Source organism: Gopherus flavomarginatus, chromosome 1 (genome assembly GCF_025201925.1).
Source record: "Gopherus flavomarginatus isolate rGopFla2 chromosome 1, rGopFla2.mat.asm, whole genome shotgun sequence".
Taxonomy (NCBI): Eukaryota; Metazoa; Chordata; order Testudines; family Testudinidae; genus Gopherus; species Gopherus flavomarginatus.
Window position 1 is genome coordinate 339,073,631 of NC_066617.1, and position 25,151 is coordinate 339,098,781.

General features: G+C 37.1%; 1 protein-coding gene across 2 annotated transcripts in view; it reads right to left on the reverse strand.

Annotated features, from left to right (window-relative positions):
- Positions 1 to 971: 971 nt before the first annotated feature.
- The window catches only part of DYNC2H1 (dynein cytoplasmic 2 heavy chain 1), a 421,699-nt gene continuing 397,519 nt past the window's right edge, over positions 972 to 25,151 (reverse strand). For both annotated transcript variants that reach the window (XM_050927645.1, XM_050927637.1), the window contains exons 86-89: positions 10,732 to 10,841; positions 10,295 to 10,376; positions 6,577 to 6,693; positions 972 to 1,568 (exon numbers count right to left, since the gene is read on the reverse strand). In XM_050927645.1, coding sequence (XP_050783602.1) covers positions 1,410 to 1,568; positions 6,577 to 6,693; positions 10,295 to 10,376; positions 10,732 to 10,841 — 468 coding nt within the window. In that variant the 3' untranslated portion in view covers positions 972 to 1,409. The remainder of the gene's footprint in view (positions 1,569 to 6,576; positions 6,694 to 10,294; positions 10,377 to 10,731; positions 10,842 to 25,151) is intronic.

The window sequence follows — 25,151 nt, forward strand, 5'->3', positions numbered from 1 at the left end:
CTTCCTAGGCAAGAAAGAAAAAGCGGGATGTAGGGGTTTTAGGGGAGTTGGGCAGGTATGAAGGAAAAGGAGAGGGAAAGCCACTTTCTTAAGAAAAGCAAACTGCATATATGGCCAACCCTTCCCCACCCCAAATAAACATCAATTAAGAGAGATATGGCCTTAATTAAAAAAAATCGATATGGGCTTATGCCAATTCTGCTTTGGTGTATCTGCTTTGCCGCCTGATTTACATCAACGTAAAAGAGATCAGTCAGTCCTTGCACTTTTCTTTGGGAACTATTTTTAGTAATGCAATAAATTCATTCTTTACTTGTTTTCTAAAATTATCTTCATAAAGCCATTGTACAACCATAATTAGATACTAAGATGAGCATCATGATGGGATTTTGTTTTCTTTGATGGTTTTGGCTAAGCTCATTTGGTACTGTTTCTAACAGCATACCCAAAGTATGGCACTATCCCAGTGTGACACACCATCTTGTGTCATATTGCTTGGAGTGAATCAGTGTGCTCAAACACACAGTATCCTGAATTGGACTCACTTGATGCCCATAAACACAATTATGTCTATCTTATGTCAGTCCAGTGCATGGTGAAGGTCTCTACAATCTGACCCGGCATTTTACTGACATCGCTGGTAGTCCCTCTTTTAGGCATATTAATGGATAAGGAAAATGCAGGGTTTTAAAAAATTCTAATTTTGAAACCATTAGCGTTCACATTAATTTGTTCTTTTATATCTACATTGTTTGAATTCCGTCTGGTTTCATAATTCTGTGTTAAACCATTTCTGTGTGATAACTGCAACGGACAGAGGTCCCAACTCAAAGCACACAAGGACTGCATGAATCTCCTGTAATTTACAGATCACGCTCGAGTTAAATGTGAATAGTTAAAATCATTACAGTAAATTAAAAAAAATATAAAAAATGTTCAATTTGTGCACAGAAAAGACGGCTTAATCATAATAAGGCTCATCAGCTACTTTTATTACATAATAATTGTAAATATAACATATCAGACAGAATACAGATATAAGATACAAGAAGAAGCAGAACAAAGAAAACATGTTTGATTTTCACTTCTGTTCAATCTCTGTGGGACTGCAATAGTCAAAATATAAGATTGCAACAAATTAGAACAGAAAATAAATTACATTACAATCTTGAGAAACTGCCACTTGTGCGTCTGGCATTATAGTACTGCGGATCATTTTTACATCACCTCACAAAGATGCAATGTATTCCAATCCCAGTTCATCTTTTTTAAAGTTGTAAACATTCTGGGGATTTATACACCTCTGTTTTAAAACTAATATTTAACATATAATAAAACCAGAGCCATCTGACAGCAAACAGCTCAGATGTTTCAAAAACCTGACTGCACAGAGTTAGTGTACTTTCATCTTACTGATTTTTTAAAAATAATGCAGCTCCACATTGGATCCACTGGTCTTGGTTTCCTCCACAGGGCACATCAATATTCGTCACAACGCCGTCCCTCTCAGCACTAGTATAGACTGGCAGGGATATGCACTCCTCTGGAGAATACGGACCATATGCATCCTGTCAACAAACCACCCAGTAGTTATAATTTATAAATACAGTAGGTATATTAACATGACACAAGAACAGTCTCGGATGACATGGTATCCAAAGAAGAGTCAGAAGTTGTAATGTGATAAGTGCAACCTTTGTAGGTGTCAGAAGAACAATCTGTTGGCTAGGGCTAGGACTGGGAAGAGGGACGAGAAAGCAAAGGTTTCAGAAAAAGTATTTTTCTCTAGACTTCTGACACTACTCAGTATCTGAATTCTCTTTCCTGTGTCTGTCAGGTTTTGAAGGGTAAACTGATAACATCTGACATCATGTAACACCTGCGCCGGAAACCTAAAGCAGGTTGAATGAGCTCCGATGAGCACACCTCCAACACTTTCCACTTCAAAGATTTTTAAAGTCTGCTGCCAACCCAAGTTACTCTTATTTAAGCCATTATTGTCCAAAGAAACATTTACATATTTTAACTGGAATCATTACAAATAAATATTCTTGGGTTTTGACCTGCAGTGAGTAGAAAGAAACCAAGACAAAGCCGTCCTGTTTTAAAATTCCAGAATAGTCATTTCTAAATTCTGACATATAAGTCAGTCTGTGCAGGATTGATGTGCAGGGTTTTTAAGTGACTGAGTTCTTACTCATCCTCGTACTCACTGAAGTAAATGTCTACAGCAGCTGCAGCAGGAGCATGACTGAGCCTCTGAAGTAGTACAAGAGCTGCTGCAAAAGGGAAATGGTTATGAAGGACAATGGGGTGTCCTGGAGGATATGACTTGTCACACATCCTGAGGTGCACAAACTGATGAGCAGCAGCCATTGTTTATGTATAAAAAAAATACTTTTAGACCTGCCCTTGGGCAGACAGACAGACCGCTACTCCACACAGATTCCCCTTCCCCATTGTTGCAGACTACTTTGAGGATTTTTTAGTGTTTATTAGGGCATTGTTTAAACAATGAATACTGTAACTAGGAGGGCTCTCCAGGCCACAGGGAGCTGCTCTAACTTATACCAGGGACTGACATGGTCCCCAGCCAGCAGCAGGACAGAGGGATCACAAAGTTTGTAAGCTCGGCCAGACCAAAGGACCTGGCCCACAGCGTAAAACCTGCCTACTGTCTCTTCCATGCTCTCTTTATAACTGACAGACAAGAGCGTAGATAGAGAGGGAATCAATCACAAGTATAAAACAAAAAAAAACCTTACATGCAGTTTTAGCAATCCAAAACATGTAAAAATATTTAAAATGATTGAATATTAGTTAAAACAAGAAGGGTGGATGCTTTCACTAGTCATATACAGGGAAATGCATTAACTCTTTACAGCAATATTCACTACAGTGGCAGGTGGTGGTGTTTGGCACCTCTGGAAAATAGGCCATTTCCATTAAGTGCTTAAAATAGGGATTTAGCAAGTTAACTTTAGGCACCCAGGTTTAAACAGTTTGGCTGAATTTATTTATAATCAGATATTCAGATACGAATGTACTTACTTCATTACTGTGTAATATTATTAGCCACGCTGTTACATGAAGATTACAATTATCTGCTAAATTGTGTTATGGAGGAACAAGTGAGCCAGGGGTTGATGGAGCCATGGCTCTGCCTTCTCTTGCCCCACAATGACCAGTAGATCTGGATGTAGCCTGAAAAGTGAAATATTCCATCCCCACTTCTAGAGCAAGAGGGAGCTAGGGAGAATTGTGGCTGAAGCACTGTCCCCTCTGAGGGCTCCTCCTGGGGCACTGCAACTATAAAGGACTGAGTTTAAAGGCTCATTCTAGCCCTTACTCTTCTGCAGTATTTAACCCAGCCTTTAAAACATGATACAATACTTTGATAAAATTCTGGGCAATAAGTGTAGTCAGAAAACCAGACTCCTCACAACACTCAAAATCCCATTTTATATCCTCGGAGACGTGTCAAAGATTTTTGTGAAACAAACAACAAGCCCATTTGACTTCTGTCAGTAAGGAACTGGAACAAAATCTAAGGGTTCTTTTAGTGCAAATCAAACAAGCATGGGTGAGTAAAGGTTCATTATTAGAAACCATATCATATCTCAAAACAGGAAAGAGGTTAAAATGCAAACAATGACTGTTCTCAGCACTGTGTCTTAGACCTGAATGTCTAGCCACATTTGAAGATTTTTATTGCTGTTGTGAGTCAGCTTCCCTCATCTTTTCAAAACTGAGGTGAAATCTTAGCTCCAGTGAAGTCAGTATGAGTTTTGCCATTATCTTCAATGAGGCCAGGAATGCATCCCACAGCTTTAAGTTCTATTAACTTTATGGGACAAACATATATCACTCTTACTTTCCTCTTCTGGAGATAATATTGTTTGCCTCGTGCCCTGTTTTGTTGTCATTACATGTCTGATTAACAGAGTATAATGCATGCAGAATATCTATCTTTGTTCATGGCACCTGCAATAGCTAGAAGAGGATGGTCCCCTTTAAAGATAATGTTAATGCTATATTTTGGCTCTATCAGTAACTGTACAAGCTTGATATGAATTTACCTTTCCACTTCCTGAGGCTAAATAGGTCACCTCTGTTATGTTCCCAAAACTGGCAATTCTAATTTTGAAAGCCTACTCTCAAAATAAGTTATTCTGAACAAAGCAACGACCAAGTAGCCTGCAGATACTTTCCATTCATAGAGAAGAGCTTCTTAATTTTGAGATGTCTACCAGTATAACTTGTTTCTCAGGCTTAAATTTCATAGCAATGATGGAAGAAAGGAGATATGCCTAATTAGAATAACAAAATATAGTATGCTAGCACATACACAGTGGCACACAAACTGAATGCTGGTATGCACTGGGAAGATATCACGTTGATGGGTGTGTTGTAAGACTTCAAACAAACTGTAACAGATTGAACTGACACATGAGAACTGTATTCTTTGCATAGGTCTTCAAACCATATTTGTCTTATCTTTTCTCATAACTGCATCTGTTTCTCCATCAACTTAAATACTGCAATCTTAATAAGGCCCACTTGTGTGTATGCATTACGCCACGATATTTCATTACATGATCACATGCTATTTTTTCCACAGGGCCCCCAGTCAGTCTGTCACAGGATGGGTAGTGCACAGGGAATGAATCAGGATTATATAGTTAATAAGGATGTTGTCTGTAGTATCCCAGACTCATTTGTTACAGAAGGTGGAAGGTGTGTAGTGAATGAGGCAGTGGAGTGCGGAAAGAAAAGGGATCATCTCATGATTAAAACAGATGAATTATACCCCGAACAACTAGATTCCATTCCTGCTTCTGCCACAAAATTCCTATATGATGCTGAGCAACTCATTTAAACCATTTTTTTTAAACTAGTGGTCACTAATTGTATGTTCCTTGTTTTCTGGGTGCCCAATTTCAGATACTTCAACACAGGCTTAACTTTAACACATGGTTGAGCGCTTTGGTGAATAGGAATGGGATTACTCACAATACTGCTTAAGGTTAAGCATATTGGGTATGTGCTTTGCTGAATCGGAGCCTCAGTGTAAAATAATTTATATTTTCCCCCGACCCAGTAACTCCTAAGTCTAGAATAACCACATTTAGTGAAAACAGCACATTTTGGAAAGTTTAGGAATCTGTTCATTTCCATTAACAAAATAAGGATTTGTGAGCTACTAAAGCTTTTTTTACTTGGTGAACTAAAAACTGCTTAATTAGCTTTGTCTACATTTTTTCTTCACATTTTCAGTCATCGTAGCTTCATTGATGATAGCAATGGTGAGAGATCCAGTGTAGATCAGCTGCTAGTGTTCTACCCACTGTATTCTCAAACTAAATCTTGATGTGGCGATTAGTCTATATTAATGCTTTCACCCTGGGCATCACTAGTGTGGCAGCACTGGCGGTAGCAAAGAATTGGGACATTTTAAGAAAAAAGTCTAGTATAGGTGCAGTTAATATGTCTCAGTTATAGAGCCCCTAATGTCTGTTTACAGATATTCAATTAGAGGCACTCTTACTTCTTGGTCAGGAAAGGTACAGTAATAACAATGAAATATCTAATGTGATTCTCAACACATTTTATTATTTAGTACTGGCTAAATTTATTATCCCCAAAAGCTAACTTTATCTGAAGATTTCACCAGGTTGACACATACCAAAACCCACCATTTGCCACTTCCATTTGTTGTACAGGGCCTTGTTTGCAGGACAGGAGAAAAAGTGACACAAAGCGATGGAAAATAATGTATTGCTAATGATTCTACTGTAATACAGAAGTGGAAAAAACATTCCTCCCTCCAAATATAATTCTTGCTTTTCTGTATTTATATTTCTATATATCTTCCATACTACTGTTAAGCTTTTTAGTTTGCTTTTTAGCTACAGCTTTTAAGCTTGTGATTTTGTAATGCTACCCCATGCTTTGAGAAATTGCTATGTAAGACACATTTCTTTGCAGCTTCTGATTCCAGTATTTAACAAAGATTATTACTGTAATTGGAAAGTTGTAGCGGTTACAATTCTTACTGTTTGGATTACTTATTTTGCTTTCATCTAATGCACTTCAATAATCACTGGAATTAATTTTTCATTAGGTATAAGAAGGGTTAAGGGTTTTATTTTTTTCCCTGCAGCTATTAAGATGTTCTTTACTTTAACTCATTTTTTACATTATATGATGTTAACACTCTAATGGAAAAATTCTTTTATTAAGAACTTCCAAATACTTTTATAAGTTTTATTAAGTAGAGTTTTGAAAATGTATGATCCTATATTTAAAGCAGAGAAAATAAAAATAATAAAAGCTTTGATTTGAATACATTTCCTCTTCACAGCATCTTTCTCTTCATTTGATTCTTACTATTTAAAAAATATTGGCCAAAATGTAAATAAATCTGCTATGTTATACATGACTGTTTGTTCTATTAAAACTGGGAGTTGATCATTTTTTAAAAGAAGAAACAAACAGATCAGGAACATCAGACTGGAAAGCTATTACATGAAGAAAGGAAACTATAAAAGTTTAGGTCCTTTAATAATTCAGTACCTGTGGAATCCAGCCCATGTAACAAGGGAGAACTGATGACACACTGGGAGAGTCATGCTGATTTTCTGAAAGTCGATGTCCATCGAAACTGCAACCTTCTAGTTGCAGGCCACTTATCTGTTATGCAAACACACAAATATTCAGATATATATTAGAGCTTAAAATGTCAGTAATGATTATACTGTGCCTTAACAAAGGCATGGACATTCCTCTGTATTGTGAACAAGTTCTAAATAATAGAAAACTAATTATTATAACGTTGCATGGGAGAAAGAGAAATATGATTTTAAAAGATCTAGACTATTCTTCAGAGTGAACTTCCTCTGGTTTGGTTTAACATTCTTTTAAAATGCTAGAGAACAATACCTGTAAATGTCATCAATTATGAAACTGCAGGTGCCCTGGCATTAGATTAATATACATATAGTGGCAACAGCCAAGTAAACATTTATTAACAATGTCATGAAACAAAATTACAAAAAATAAAACTACACAACAAAAAATACAACAATAACTGAAAAGGGAAGGCTTCTTGCTTGGAAGTTTGACCTAAGCTTTCAACGAATAGAATAAGCTCCTGTATGTTTTCTACAGAAGGAAATAAGATAATTTTCTACTTATACTCCATTCAGAAATAATATGGAGGAGGGAGAAGGGGGATGAAAAAAATAAATGGTAAGCAATATGAAATAAGATTTTAGGTTAAAGTGCTATTGGATAAAACAAATTCTAACATAACTCTCGGTAGCACTTCTTTCATTCAAATATTAAACAGCTCTCTATCTATATCCAAATCAGATCCTGTGGAATCTGTGGCAGAGCCCAAGCACTATTCCTGTGCAGCATCTGTTACCATTCTTTCCCAAAGTTATTTTGACCCAAACAGATGCATTCCATCACTTCTTATTTATTTATACTTGATCGCACCATTAATATGCAATGCTACTTTACCACCTTTGCCTTTATTTCCTGAACATCATATATTCTTCAATACCTGTCCACCAGTCATGACTACAATTGCACCATATTTCCATTATCGCTATGATAACTCTTTTTTTCCCTTGCACCAGCATACTAGTTCCTCCATTTTGTTACTCAGGCATCAGTGTACGGTGCCAAAATCTTAGTTGTTTCTGCTTAGCATCATCCAATTTCCTTGCCAGATTAGGTATATTCATTTTCTTGCTAGTATTGCCTCCTGACTGTTACTGTTATTGGTGTTTGTACTATCTTTGCTCTTGTTGTCCATTCTCCTATTCTTTGTTGTTCCTTTCTCCATTGCTGTATCCTCTTTCACCTGATTTTCCTCCAGCTGAATATTAAAATCAGTGGTGGAAAATATATGAACATCTCCCAACCATCTGTCCCACATTCCTAATTTAAAGCTCTTTTGATAAGCGTGCCAGCTTCCCACGCAGAAATCTATTACTCTCCCTACTCAGGTGCAATCTATCCCAGAAGAAGTGTCCTCTGTCTGTGAATGCCTACTAGTAGTCTAGCATCCCAAATCTCCCCTGTAGAACCACTGCCTGAGCCATCTGTTTATCATCATAGTATTGTTTTGCCTTCATTCTCCCACTCCAGGGACATGTAGAATCCCACTGAAGTTCACCTGAGCTTCCATTTCTTTAAGCATCATCCCCAGCCTGGTGTAGTCTCTCTCAATGCATCCCAGAGAAAATCTAGCAGCGTCATTTTTTCCCATCCGAAGGAATATCAGTGAAATCTTTCCTGCTCACATCAGGATCCTGTTCAGCCTGAGGTCCACATGCCATATCTTAGCTCCTGGTAGACAACACATCTTTCTGTTCTCTTGATCAGCTGTGGTGACAGGCCTTTTTGTTCTTATTAAGGAGCCTCAATTACACAAATCAGCCTCCTTCTGGTGTTGGTGTGATTCTCAGGTCTTTCCATTTCCATAGTTTTATCCATCTAATCTTACCTACCTATGATCTTATCTCCCTATCATCCATCCATCCATCCATTCATGTACTTACATAGAATTTCAAAATAAAAACAAAAGCATTTTGAAATAAAAGTAACAATATCCTTCTTTCTGTTTTCTCAATTGTAGAAAAATGAACTTGGTTAAATTATAGGGTCTTTGCGCCTGTGTGAGTGTGTGTATAAAGAATTTATGAAGGAGAAAGCTAAGTAAAAGAAAGAATTTTGAAAGTAAGGTCTGTGATTCTTCTTATCTCTAAAGACAGAGAGAGTGCCATAATCTTGAACTAACTCTTATGAGAGTTCTGTCTCCCACACTCATAAGCCTCTCCCTGTTGGTTAGAAGTTTCACTGTTCTAGAGGAATGTAGCCTTGGGAGCAGCAATCTTTCAGATAGTTCGGGTCAATTCCATGGGAAATACTGCGTTTCAGGACAGACAACTAGAACCTGAATTATAGAAATTAAAAGGCACAACAGTAGTCTTTCCAAGGCAAGGTTGAGCACACTGGTGGAATGATTTCAGGTGGCCTGTATTGCTGCTGCCTTCCTTTACATGTTTTACGTGTTAACACATGATTTTGCTGTCCAAGGCTGTCAGTTCAGCTTCTTTCTATGAACACTAAATTCACAAGTACCTTCTTTAGAGAGAAGTTTCTAATTGTTATTTTAACATACAAGACAAAATTTTCAAAGGAGTCTCTGAAAACTTTGCACATGAAAATGCCTGTTTTTGAGTTTGTGGGATTTCTATACATGAAAACAGATGTCCACATTTGGTGGCATAATTAAGGAGACTCAATGTCAATTTAGCCCAAAGTTTATAGAACTAGTCCAACTTGTCACTTGAATATTAGATTTGCATGACCTCCTCTCAGCTACTATTATTCTGCAAACAGTGATGAAGAAGAAGATTCTGACTCTCACTTATTACAGCTATAGTCTGGTATAACATATTTCGTCTTTAATTAGGCGATACAGTATGTATTTTGGATCCTATACATCATCATATTTTATATATAGTGTTTAATACACAATATATGATATTCCTTTACAAAAGAATGTCTTAGATACTGATTGTGCACAGAATGCGCTGGTAATGCACAGTGATTAGAGTTTGGATTTTAGAGGATTTAGAGTTAGCTGCCCACTAAAAATCAATGAGATTGAGTCACATCATAGATACTGAAAAGTCAATGGGGTTTGGAGACCTAACTCCTTTAAAAATCTTTAAAAAGGAAATGTTCATCATAATGCTAAAGTTAGTTATTTTTATGTCCCTTTACATGTCTTGTTAAATGCCACAAAGTATTTAAGTATTGTCTGGACAATTGTTAGAGATTATCAGACAGGATTATAATATAAATTCTTGTTTGAATGTCCATGAAGAGAACAGAGGAATAACAGCTCTAAGATGATAATTATAACTAAAAAAGAAAAAAAAAAGACACCTCAAAACTAAAACTAAAAACAAAAAACAAAAAATTGTCCCCATCCTCTCCTTTACCTCGAAGAATATTAATAATAATATTCTATTGTACTAACATTTTTGTACCTGTAAATTACTGAAGATCCTTTGTATCTCAGGTACAGTACTTCACCTGGCAGTGATCTTTGTTGGAAAGGTCCCTCGATTCCGTGAAACACCTGGCTTTTGATTGCCACAATAAGACATTCCAGCAACACTTTTGTAATACCCATATTGTGATTCTAACCACTATTCTTCTGTTATGTATAATCCAGAAATTCAGATAGAAATCTGAGTGCTCACAGTACCTTAACTTGGAGCTTTGCTTCTTGTATTTGACCTTTCCAGGATGCTACAAATTTAAGGTTGTCCACCGAACAGCTCATTACCCTAAAAGATAAACAAATATACCCTAAATGCCACACACGTAATAGGAAATTCAAATATAAAAACAGGAATAAGTTGTTCACACTATTTATTGCATCACATAATACAGATTTAAAAGAAAAACACATGTAGAATTTTACAACAAAGTAAAGGATTTTTTTAGCATTGAATTAACAAAGTAGCTATTTTACCCCAGTGTAAATAATAAGAAAATAAGATGATTAAGGACACTATTTTGAAGCATAAGATGTTAAGTGTGCTTCTCGACAATGAAAGCACAGTAATAAAAAGTGAATATAAAGGGGAAAGGGGAATAATGGAACTGAGAAATGTATAAATAGGCTGCTTCGTCACCTACCTTGCAGTTTCCTGTCGTAAGGCATTAAGAAATGTATCTGGATGGAAGAGCTCTGAGAGGTCAAGGGTGTCTGAGAGCAGTGTCTTTTTTTCTGCTTTATCCACCCAGCTCTAAAAAACAAAAATGTATTGTTCATTAATTGGGAGAACAATTAAACCAGTAACTTATTGCTTTATCTCCTAGTACTTTGATTTGATGCAAATTTGACAGCTATCTTTAATGTTAAATGTGTTTGTATAAATGATTAATGGTAAATGTGTTAGTATAAATGTATTATAATCTTAAAGAGGAAAATTCATTCCTACCATTAGGTACTGGCAACCAGAAAATAAACAAAACTAAGTAGCATTTACCATTTTGAAGACAGTAGTTTATTTTGTATGTCTATGAAGTGACTCACCAATATGAATAAACTTAAAAAACACTCCAACCTTTGTACAATGCAGTCCACTTGTAGAACTCAGCTCCTTGCATACCAACACTGGTTTTTAGGGTGTTCTCTAGCATTCCGATTTCACTTTTGGTAACCATAATTTCTAATTAAAATTATTTCCAACTGGGGATGTGTTCCACAAAACTGTCATCCCCATTACTGTTATTAGTTTGTTTAGTTTGGATAGATTACTAAATTTCTTTCAATTTATGACCACTGATTTTCTTTTGTGAAAAGCACCTTTTAAATTCAGAAAGTTTGATTTTCATGCTGCAGTGTGAAAGAAGTATTTTAAAGTACATTCCAGTAATTTCCCTTCAAAATATCTCCTTGGTCCTTCAATCCATCCTCTATCCAGAATGCATGGTTCCCCTTTACTCTGAGTCTCTTAATTTCATAACTAGTCTACTCTCGAATATCTCTAGTTATTAAAAATGGTAGTTTCCTCAATGATACATTTAGCAATTTCTTGGAGAATTCTTGAACTACTGAATGACACAACTGCACAATTATTTTGGTCATAAATCCTTGCCAGGCCCCTTTGTTTCTATGATACTTTTTGTTGCAGCGTTTGAGGCTTATAAAGGTGTTTCTGAGGTGGTGTTTCGCTGAGACATGACTGGTCATGATTTCTGACCATGGACCTAGTCTCCTTTATCTTGATTAGTAAATGATTGATCTGAGAACAAAATTTAATGAGGTAAAGTATTGCCACAGTTACACACATAGCTTCATCCCCACTGACGAAATAAGTTTGCATGTGTATGACTCAGGGTAACATATGGCTCATGATTTCCTTGAGAATTGCAGATTCAGCATTTACAACTGCAGGTTAAGCTCTGAACTTCTTAGATGTGTCTTCTCTATGTAATTGGTGAGGGCAACTGCAGATACTTTGATAACTGGACTAGGGACAGGAAATGAAAATTAAACCTCATAGTCTCCGTCATTATAGCATTTAATTAAAATTAATGGTAGTTACCGCACCTCTAAAACTCAGGAGGTTTATGTAGGTAAGTAAACATAGAGATATGTTACTGTGGGCATCCATGTTTGAAAATTTTGGTTTTACATTTATTGTGTTCTTAGACCATTCAACCAGAGGCACTCTTTTATGATCTGTTAGCTGAAGAAATGAGCCATCTCTTTCTGAGATACATTCTCTGAACTTTCCACCATTATATCAATAACATGCCATTAAGATGAAAGACACAATCTGTGTCTTACTTTTCAATCTTTATAACTGCTTTTTTCATTATTAATTATAGTGAACTGCTGAGCTGTGTCTCCTACACTTTCCATTATTTTACCCTAAATGCACTCTTTGTTGGAAAAGACACAAATACAAAAGGTGTCTCCAATCTTAAAAAAACATAGGTTATGAACTACTCTTTTAGATATTTTTCCACAGCAGATATCTCTTGAACATTTTACTCCCACTTTAATCACTTACTGAAAAGATGTGAGACACATGCCAAAATTTAGCAAACTAAAAGACATTTTCAGTGAAAATAGCTCACTATATATGAACCAGGTGGAATTATCTTTCCTTCATGACTGAACATATCCTTGATCAGAAAATAATGGGACTACTCATATTCATAAAGTTAAGCAAGTGCCTAAGTGTTTGCAGGACTGCAGCCTGAGCATCAGGCACCTATCCGCGGTCTGCAGTTATTCTAGTATTGCTTGTCTCTGACAAAGGAACAGTGATTTATTTATATAAATATTACATTTCAGTTTAGGGTTTTTTGGTTTTAAGCTTTTGTTTTGTTCAGTACAAAAATGCTTAATTACCTGGCACTTGTTCACATTGTGCACTCCCAGACCTTTTCCCTCTGCAATTTTAATGCTAAAACATACCTTAACAACAGGGCCGGTGCTTCCATCTAAGATCTAGGGGGGCGGCAATTCGGTGGCCGGGGTCCTTCCGGGCTCCGGGTCTTCGGCGGCAATTCTGCGGCGGGTCCTTCACTCGCTCCGGGACCCACCGCTGAAGTGCTCTGAAGACCGGGAGCGCGGAAGGACCCCCCTGCCGCCGAATTGCCGCCGACTGGGAGTGCGGAAGAACCCCGGCCTAGGGCGCCAAAAACCCTGGCGCCACTCCTGCTTAACAACAATTTGAAATTGAGGAATCTGATATCCTCAAAATGTGGATATGAACTGTAAAATACATACTTGCTGAACTGTGATCTTTCAGATTTAAAATTTACTCAACTTGGTCACAATGCTGTGGAATGTAAAGAAGTCTTGCCCAAAATTTCCAAAAACAGGATCCTAACGTTAAGCTCCTGAATGAAAGGCCCAATTCTTGAAAATAATGAGAACCCAGCAGTTTCCACTAATGTCAGTGGGTTTTGCTGGGTGCTCAGCACTTTTGAAAAAATCATGATAGTTGTTTAAGTGTCTGAATTAGGATTTAAGAGCCTTAATTTTTAAGATCCCATTTTTTAAACTCTGGGCCTTAGATTGTAAACCCTTCAGGACAGAGAAGATATCTTCTTATTTGTTTACACAACAGGGCCTCATTTCTGACTATGGCTTCTCCATTTTACAGTTATATAAATATTAAACAAGAGCATAGACTTCTAAATGTAGTTTAGTGGCACAATTCTACAAATAGTTACACGTAACATATCTGTATACAGAGAAGTTAATGCCTAATACTAAACCAATAAATACTAGCTCACAAATTCTTTATGTTATCACCATATAGAAAGGATGACAAGTTGTGCTCTTTGCGAAGTACCATAATTTATGTTACTGTGCCTATTAGTCTATTCCAGATTCTGAGGGAATAAAAAAGCTGTGAAGCTGCATAACTTTTATAATTGCAGGTAGCACTTACCAAATGCCCACATCTTGCTGAAAAAAAAGCATACTTCTCTGATTTCTTTAAATTGCTAATAGGCTGCTTCCATAAAATTAGCTTAGAAATGGGAAAGTCAAGTAAAATACATATAAATTATCACTTAATTAATTGTAGTTTTTTCTGTCAAAGTGTCAAAAGAGATCTCCATCATGTTTCTACCACACTCAAACATTTAATTCAGTGACCTTTAAATCTGTCACAACTTAGATTATGAACTCGCATTTCAAACAATTATGACAAGTTAGCTTTTTTGCTTTCCATTTTCATTAGCTAAAGATATTAAGTTAATTGCTCTTGTCTGCACACTTCTTTTACTGATTCTAAATAACAGTAATCCCTTTTATTGTACAATAATAATTGTGGATGATGATTAGGACAAACTTTAAATTGCTTAGAATACTATAAGAAGCCACACAATTATTTCAAATTATATTTAATACATTCATTTTATTAGTGTTTTCAAATACACTTTTCACTGATAAAGAGAGATATTGGCAGGAATATAGATGCGTATGTTTAATCTAGTTAAAAAGGCCAGTACAGCTGACAAACAGATTTCACTCCATTAATGTCTGAATTAATACAATTAATTATAGTTGGGAAGATTGCAGGACCAAAAAAGTTTTCATTAGATCATAGAACTAAACATGAAATTGATACTCGCACTGGTGTACAGTACAGCATGGGAGAAGGATATCCTTTATACTTTTAAATAAAATACACTTATAATTAGGGCTGTAGAGTGATTAAAAAAATTAATTGTGATTAATCACGCTGTTAAAGAACAGCAGAATACTATTTATATAAATACTTTTGGATGTTTTTCACATTTTCAAATACATTGATTTCAATTACAACATTGAATACAAAGTGTACAGTACACACTTTATATTTATTTTTATTAATGCACTTAATACAAGTACTGTAATGCAATCTCTTTATCATGTAAGTTGAACTTATAAATGTAGAATTATGTACAAAAGATAACTGCATTCAAAAATAAAACAATGTAAAACTTTAGAGCCTATAAGTCCACTCACTCCGACTTCTTGTTCAGCCAATCGCTTAGACAAACAAGTTTGTTTACATTTGCAGGAGATAATACTGCCTGCTTTTTGTTTACAATGTCACCTGAAAGTGAAAACAGGTGTCCTCATATCACTGTTGTAGCCGGCATTGCAAGATATTTATGTGCCAGATGCGCTAAAGATTCACATGTCCCTTTATGTTTCAAACACCATTCCAGAGGACATGCATCCATGCTGATAATGGGTTCTGTTCGAGAATGATCCAAAGCAGTGCAGACCAATGCATATTCATTTTCATCATCTGAGTCAGATGCCACAGGCACAAGATTGATTTTCCTTTTTGGTGGTTTGGGTTCTGTAGTTTCTGCATCGGAATGTTGCTCTTTTAAAAATTCTGAAAGCATGGTCCACACTCTGTTCTGATTGGATTTTGGAAGGCACTTCAGATTCTTAAATCTTGGATCGACTGCTATAGCTATCTTTAGAAATCTCACATTGGTACCTTCTTTGCATTTTGTGAAATCTGCAGTGAAAGTGTCGTTATAATGAACAACATACTGGGTCATCATCCAAGACTGCTATAATATGAAATATATGGCAGAATGTGGGTAAAACACAGAGCAGGAAACATACAATTCTTCCCCAAGAAGTTCATTCACAAATTTAATTAATGCATTATTTTTTAATGAGCATCATCAGCATGGAAACATGTCCTCTGGAATGGTGGCCAAAACACAAGGGGTATACAAATGTTTAGCATATTTGGCATATAAATATCTTGCAATGCTGGCTACAAAAGTGTCATGCGAATGTCAATTCTCACTTTCAGGTGACATTGTAAATAAGAAGTGGGTAGCATTATCTCCCGTAAATGTAAACACACTTGTTTCTCTTAGCAGTTGGTTGAACAAGAAGTAGGACTAAGTGGACTTGTAGGCGCTAAAGTTTTGAATTGTTTTGTTTCTGAGTGTGTGACATTCCCCTCTGGTGTTATCTGACTGGTGATCTGCTAGGTCACTTCAATCCTTGACTCTGGGAACCAGCCTTACCATGCTCTGCTGTGAGAACTCCCACTCCTAGGCTGTTCACATACAGCCTCTGGCATGTAAGCTGCTCCTTGCATTGTGCAACCGAATGACACTAGCCAATATCTCCAGCCCCAGATATGACCCTAGGAACCTCCATCTTGCAGTGTTCAGTTATGCCCGCTGGACATTGCAAGCTTATATGAGTTCGTCAATTTAACAAAGAGATTGATATGTACCAGGCTTGTTATCCCAAGGGGAGCCTTTGACATGCTTCAAACCAAACATATTGCTTCAGCTAGAATAAGCAGTTTATTAACTACAAAGATAGATTTCAAGTGAGTAGAAGTCAAAGCATAACAAGTCAGATTTAGTCAAATGAAATAAAAGCAAAATGCATTCTAAGCAGATCTTAATACATTTAATGCCCTTACAAACTTAGATGCTTCTCATCACAGGCTGGCTGGTTGCCCTTTAGCCAGGCTCTCCTCTTTGATCAGCGCTTCAGTTGCTTGGTGGTGGTGGTGTCTGCAGTTGTAGGTGGGAGAGAGAGGAAGAGCATGGCAAATGTCTCTCCCTTTTATCATGTCCTTTCTTCCCTCTTGGCTTTGCCCCTCACCTTCAGAGTCAGGTGAGCGTTACCTCATTGCAGTCCCAAACTGACCAAAGGAAGAGGGGTGGCTCTCTTAAGAGTCCAACAGATCCTTTATTGTTGCCTAGGCCAGTGTCCTTTGTTCCTGTGAGGCTGGGCTGGGTTTGTCCCATACATGTCCTGATGAGGCATGAACTGCCCCTCTGCTTTTGGAGAGTTTTGCCTGGGCTTGCTTTAAGCCATGAGGATACATTTTCAGCCTCATAACTATATACATGAAATTATATACTATAACATTACTGTAACGAGAATTACTTATAACATCACTATAACAACAATGCTCAGTGCATCGTGGGCCTTCCAAAGACACCCAACATGACAAACTTTGTATTGGATACCACACAATCATTTCATAAGGATGAACATGGAGGTGTAGGGTGTTCCCCTGAGGTACAGAACGTCACAGAGTGCAATTTTGTAAAAAAAAAAAAAAAAAAAATCTACACTTGTAAGTTGCGCTTTCATGATAAAGAGATTGCACTATGGTACTTGTAGGGGGGAACTGAAAAAAAGTATTTTTTAAAATCATTTTACAGTGCAAATATTTATAATAGAAATAATATAAGGTGAGTACCGTAGAGTTTGTATTCTGTGTTGTAATTGAAACTAATATTTGAAAATGTAGAAAAACATCTACAATATTTAATACATTTCAATTTGTGTTCTATTGTTTAAAATTGTGATTAAAACTGTGATTAATCATGATTAATTTTTTAAAATCATGATAATTTTTTGAATTAATTGCGTGAGTTAATTGCAATTAATCGACAGCCTTATTTATAATTCATAAAGGCATCTACTAAGCTGCAAGTGTAAATACATTTTAAATATTCATATTTATCCCACCTTATTAATATCTACATGAGACTATTGGGAGAGAGTGAGACATGATTGGTTCAAATGTCAGTAACATACATATGACACACTCATATGTAATTCATTTACCACTGATACAACCACTATCACTACTAAACTTACAGAATGACTAAGAGGGACCAGCTCCTGAATGAAGAGCAGCTGACTCAAACTGAACCCAGCAAAGACCAAACCAATTCTATTGGAAAGGGGGAAACACTATGATGAATTAGCTGAAATATTTTTTGTCCCCACCTTCCACTTACGGCATAAAGCCCCAATTGTTAAACTGGTATGAAATCTTGGGAGCCTGTCTGACTCCTCACTATGCATGGATGACCAAGTAACAACAGTTTCTAAAAAGGCCTTCTTTCACTTTCAACTTGCTAGAAGCCTTTGCCCCTCCCTCCTGGATGAAGACCTGGGCATGGTGATCTATGCATTTATCACCTGCAGGCTGGAATCCTGTAAATAAGTCTATATGAAGCTGAATGTGAACACATTTATTAAATCATAGAATGTAGGGCTGGAAAGGATCTTAGGAGGTCATCTACTTTAGCCCCCTGCACTGAGGCAGGACCAAGTATACCTCAACCATACCTGAAAGACGTCTGTCCAATCTGATCTTAAAAAACTTCAGTGACAGGAATTTCACTATCTCCCTCAGTGACCTATTCCAGTACCTAACTATCCTTATAATCAGAAAGTTTTTCCCAACATCTAACCTAAATCTCCTTTGCTGCAGATTAAAATGAGTACTTCTTTTCCTTCCTTCACTAGACATGGAGAAAAACTGATCACCATCCTCCTTATAACAGTGCTTACATATTTGAAGGCTGTATGATGTCCCCATCGAGTCTTTTCTTCTCAAAGCTAAATATGCCCAGGTTTTCTTTTTTAACATCTCCTCACTGGTCAGGTTTTCTAAGCCTTTTATTATTTTTGTGGTTCTCCTCTGGTCTCTCTTCAAGTTATCCACTTCTTTCTAGAAGTGTAGCACCCAAAACTGGACACAATATTCCCCTGAGCCTCACCAGTGCAGGGTAGAACAGACAATTACCTCTCATGTCCTCCATACAACACTCCTGTTAATACTCTCCAGAATGACATTAGCCTTTTTCGCAATTGCATTATATTGTTGGCTCAAATTCAATTTGGGATTCACTGTAACCCTCAGATCCTTTTTAGCAATAAATTACATTTGTCTTTTTTTGATTTCATGTTGTTAATTTCAGACCAAATCTCCAGTTTATTAAAGTCATTTTAATTTCTCATTCTGTCCTCCAAAGTGCATGCAACTCCTCCCAGTGTGGCATCCTCTGCAAATTTTAGGTGTACTCTCAACTGCATTATCTAAATCATTAATGAAAACATTGAAAGACTGCACCCAGGACAGGCCCCTACAGGACCCAACTAGATAGAGCCTTCCAGTTTGAGAGTGAATCACTGATAAGTACTTTTTGAGAATATTTTTTTCAACCAGTTGTGACCTCATCTTATAGTAATTTAATTTAGTCCACATTTCGCTAGATTGCATATTAGAATGCTACAGTATCCTGGGACCCCAGGATAGAACATGAAAATGTTGCACCTTTGCTGTCCTGATCCTGAGAAATGTCCTGACCACACCAGACCAGAGAAAGGGCACCGATGACATTGTCACCTCCACTGACTCTGACTAATTCCCAACCACCACCTGGAATGTACAGCTTTGTCACCTCCTCTTTCTCCCTCTCAGTGTGTTCTTTTCCTTCCCTACCTTATTTCTTTTCTTTCCTAGCCCTCTCCTTTTTCCTTCTGTCTAATAAAAGTCTGGTTCACCCACCAAGACGGTATATTTTGCAACTCTGTTGTGAGCCTGTGACTCAAAAGAGGAAGCTAAAAGCAGTGCCCTAAACAGCCCAATGCTGGTACAAGTTTGCCAGCTTTCAGAGTGGCTTATAAGACCACATGCTGTACCTGCGTTTTTCCAGCAGTGAGATATCTAATGAAAATCAATACCAGAGGGAGAAGCTGCACTTTTCTATCTTTACTATTCTTTTTTTCTTCCCCCTTAGGAAATAGAATCTGACTTTAAAAACAGCAGCAACATCAACGGCTTCAGCCCATCTCAACTAACTGTTTCTCTTTTCTTCAAAAGGGACAGTTATTACCATCTAACAGACTGTCAAATACCGGGATTTTCCTTCTAAAAACACTCTACAGATAAAGGGAAAAAAGAATGTTGTTAAAATGAAAGCCTTATATAATGTTAACATTTCAAATGCTCTTTTCCCCTTCTTTTTTATCTTTAATAAAAGGTTAAAAGGACTTTTAATGGTGTTTGCATCATGGTTCTAAGCAGACAGAGGTCTCTGTATACCAAACCCCTTTTCATAAATATTAATTGTGTTAAGCATCTTGTCACAATTAACCTTTAGTCAAGACTTAAACAAAACAACATCCTGTTGCCTTTTACGTCTCTTGCTAGGTGTAACTCATTTGGTGCCTTAGCCTTTCTGATTTTGTCCCTCCATGCTTGTGTTATTCTTTTATTCTCATCCTTCGCAACATGTCTACATTTCCAATTTTCAGTAGGATTTCTTTTTTGATTTTCAGGTCACTGAAGAATTGCTGATGCAGCCATCTCAGCCTCTCATAATGCTCCAATTGGTACAGAATCTGGTTGCCTGACTCCTCCTCCTCCATGACTTAGGCCATGAGGAGCACATCAGGCCTATGTTCAAGTCCCTCCACTGGTTCTTAGTTAGTTTCAGATGCTATTTAAGATTTTGTCTTAATCTTTAAAACATTTAATGGATCAAGCCCCAGCTACATTAAAGCTACATTAAAGACCAAATTTCATGACTGGTGTGTTCTCATAACACAAGAACTAGGGGACAACAAATTAAAGTAACAGATAGCAGGTTTAAAACAAACAAAAGGAAGCATTTCTTCACACAATGCACAATCAATCTGTGGAACTTTTTGCCAGAGGATGTTGTGAAGGCCAAGACTAGAACAAGGTTCAAAAAAGAACTAGATATATTCCTGGAGGATAGGTCCATCAATGGCTATTAGGCAGGATGGGCAAGGATAGTGTCCCTAGCCTCTGTTTGCCAGAAGCTTGGAATGGGTGACAGGGGATGAATTACTTGATGATTACCTCCTCTGTTCACTCCCTCTGTGGCACCTGGCATTGGCCAATGTTGGAAGACAGGATACTGGGCTAGGTGGACCTTTGGTCTCATCCAGTAGGGCCATACTTATGTTCTTCTATCTATTAACTACTTACACAATTTTTGTCCTCTGGGACAGAAAAGACAGTTTATAAAGCCCAGGATGAAGTATGTGAGAGCTGGGGGTCAAATCATTATTGGCTGACAGCATCTGACTATGGAATAAAATTCCAGAGGATATTAGGTGACTCTGGAGCCAAAACATCTTCAGAAATGTTGAAGTATCTTCCTCTTCAAAAAAATCTCTCCATCATAGTAAGAATGACACTTGCAACTTTGAATCTCCCACATACCCAAACACATTCCCCACAAAAATAAAAAGTTGTAACACAACTCTACACAATTGTTGAGATAAGCACTACTTTAATGTTTTCTAAACAGTGTTAGATTTCTTACTGCTGTGGTCAAATCAGCTTTAAAAATGTAGAAACAGCCTGTTGTAGATTAATTCTGCATATGAGGATTACAAATATAGTATGAAAAATAACTTGGCAGACATATCAAAAGAGTTGTATAAAGCAATTCCTAGTAGAATATTTTCAAAAATTTCATTAATGTGAGATAGCAAAGCACCACTTTCTTTATATTATAAATATAAGATTTTCTTTTTTCCAAAATAAATCTGCTAGGATAGTCTCAGTTGGTTCAAGTTAACAACCAAAAAGCGTATTTTCCATTTTAAAGAAAAAGCTCTCTTTATCTTCTATAATCCTCAAGCACACTGAGCACACTGTACTGAACTGCAGAGAGAAGAAATGAACAGAGGCCACCAGATTTGCAGATTATCATTGATATAACTTTAGGTTCATATCTCTTTTACAATACAAGTCAAACACTTCTCCTCCTAAGTTTTGACTAATTACAAATGTAATATCTATTATAGTATATTTACCCTTTGTCTGATCCCCAAAGGAGTCTTCTGTTGAAGTAGAAAATGATATAAAACTACAAGCTCATCTACACTGGGAGTTATTCTGGAATATATATTATTGATTAACTCCATGTATGGAGGCTCTTATTGAGGAATAAGGCACTCTTATTCCAGAATAAGAGCATCCACACATAGAATTAAGTAGCAATAGCTAATCTGCTTTAAATTCACACCCTATTTTATTCCTGATTAGCTTTCATGTGAAGACAAGCCCAGAGGAAGTGAAGCAATTTTTTGGTAACATTGGCAACTGAAAAGCTGAAAACTATATACAATACAATTATGTTTTTCCAGTGGTTTCAGAGAAATTCACAGCCTTTAGAAAAACAGGAATTTGGGTAAGCAAAGTAGCAATGAATGATAAACACTGCTGTCAGAGGACAGGGTGGATATCCACCTGTGCAGGAGTTTAGGTTAAGAGAAGGTCAATTAAGCAGTTATATTGTATTTCCTTTTTTTTCAAAATGCAAATTTCAGAAAGGATAAATATACAACAGTTTAAAAGTCAATATTTACTCTCAGACTCTGAGATACTTCTGTTATTTCCTTCTCTAAGGATACAGAAATATGAAATATTTCAGATATATGATAAACTGTGGGAAAATATCTCTTTAATGGCAACCCTTAAACTTGCAATTAGAGTTTCCTGAAAAATTGTACTCTTTTTGAATATACTTTAGAGGGAGTGCAGGAAGCACTCCATGCACTCATCTCTATATGGGGACACAGGCAGGTGCACCTCTCCACCCCTGCTCACCCAACACAGGTCTAACCACAAGGAAGCCAATAATTTAGGTAAATATGTATTGTATATAGGGTTACCATTTTTAAACCTGGGTGACCAAAGTGAGACACATGTGCGCCTCTGAGGACTAAGCCTCTTTTTCTTAGCTGCCTAAATATGGATTTAAGGGATCCAGGTTTGAAAATCTGGGCTTCTGTCATATGTGAACAAGTGGGTAAGGTTCTTAAACTACATGAATTAAGCCTTTAATATGACTGCCTTATACAAAGGGACTTACTAACTGAGATATCAATTGCTCACTCAATGCCATCTGTCGGAGTCTATATGAGCTAGAAGGAACACACACAGAATGCTAATCTTTAGGCAAAAGGCCTTCCCTGAGGTCAAATTACGTATTAATTATATTTTGAGACATAAGACAATGTAATTCTTCTAATAATCTACTTTCCAATTTTGCCTTTGATTTTTTAGTGTCTAGAGCAGGGGTAGGCAACCTATGGCACGCGTGCCGAAGGCGGCACTCGAGCTGATTTTCAGTGGCACTCACACTGCCTGGGTTCTGGCCACCAGTCCGGGGGACTCTGCATTTTAATTTAATTTTAAATGAAGCTTCTTAAACATTTGAAAAACCTTATTTACTTTACATACAACAATAGTTTAGTTATATATTATAGACTTCTAGAAAGAGATCTAAAAATGTTAAAATGTATGACTGGCATGTGAAACCTTAAATTGCAGTGAATAAATGAAGACTCGGCACACTACTTCTGAAAGGTTGCCGACCCCTGGTCTAGAGATCAAAATTACTATTCACTTCTGTTAAATAAAATAGCATTTCCCCATTTCACTTTGACATGCCCAAGAAGCCACACGTTTTTTTCAGTAAGTCTGAATAATAGCACAGAGTTTGAGCATAAAATTTGTGAGTTCATTAGGATCAACATGTTAGGTAATAATGTGCAAGAAGCAGACATGCAACAAGGCATAGCTGAGGAAAGCATTAGCAAATATGATCTAATTTCAGTTGCAGTGGTAATTTACTTTTGTCAAACAAGAGTCAACTTTCCATGGGTTACTGTTTACTGACATTTAATAAGAATAGCGGAATGCTGAATATAGGTATAAACTTAAAAATGTTAGCACACTCATTTAAAATCTATTAAAACAAGTTGCAGATTGGAATACACCTCTAAAAATATACTTTGGGATATTTCCACCATCTATTGTCATCAGATAATGCATCCAAACAGCATTCTTACCCTACGTTTTACTTTCTCTGAAGCTAAATACACTAGACATACAGGACTAGACAGTGTCTGCAAAGGGGAAGTGGAAAGGAAGGGTAGTGAGGAGAAAAAGACATCCCTGTATTTTTCCTTAACAGTTGCAGGTGCTAAAGAGTGAAGGGAGGAAGGAATGACAAACTCTTCTACCAACTTAAGTGGCCCCCAGAGAGGGCCATGTTCTTGCTTCTCAGCCCCAACACCAGCAAGAGTGCAGTGGTCAACACAAACCACTTGGTTCCTACAGGATTACTGGTAAACACTGCATACCATGCTCCCTGGGAGAAATTAAAACAACCACAGTCATACTGAGTTCTTTTGCAGTAGTTTGAAGTATGAAGTGCTTCCGTTCCCCCCATGATGCACATCCAATCCATTTTGTGCAATCAACCTAGAAGCTTTGGAACAAGGTTTAAAGTAAGGAGGAAGCAGTAGGGAGATCAGCTCCTTGTCCTCTGTTAACAGAAGAGAGAGAATAACTCCGAAGGAGGGCAGTTTCCCTAGAGTGCCTTCTTCTCCAGCAGCAAGAGCTGGTACCTGGCTGGAGAGATTCCGTGGTTCCCACCCTTCTGGCCCCTAGATGATATGACATTTAGGAGCCTAATCCTTTTGTTAACCTAGCCCCTGAGGGATATTTTGAAACCCAATCACAGATGAATGGCACAGATATCCATAGTGGACTTCCACTGCTCACAATAATACCCTGAGCTCCTAGGTGAATAAAATGTATTCAATATATCAAAAAGATCAGACCTGTGTCGGGGAAAAGACCACCACCCAGTTGATTTGATTAGACAGCCTGAGGCTTCTTTATTGATTAATTAGAGATACATGTGTACACACGGAGAGACGACAAATCCCCTAGCAAGGGGTAAGTTGCTTTACCTTACAGCAGTGATACCTGGGTTTATAAAGCTGAAAACCGCAAATTATTATATGAACTTATACATTTGATGATACCTTATTTGGTTAATACAATAACATTTTTTAACCATTTGCTAAAAACAATTGCTATTAATATACCGGTTATGAGCTAATTTGCAAGCCTGCTTCTTTGTTACTTCCCCATTTTACAGGTTTCGCGATCGTTAGGACATTGACACCTGGTTTTTTACCTACTTGTGGTTACGCTATTGCACATAGCTTAGGCCTTTTTGAGGAACTTGGGTTCAAAAATACCTATTGGTGTACCTTTGGTCAAATGATCATGAGTTATATTTTACGCCCACACAAGCAACTTAATAAACCATAATAAACTAAAAGCTGTTTTAACTTAACAGATTTTCTGGTTCCCCTTTATCCAATTCTAGTTCCTCTTTTTGGGGCCCTGGCCACATTTTTTTGCCTCAGCGTGCCCTTTGTACAGAAAAACAAGTTT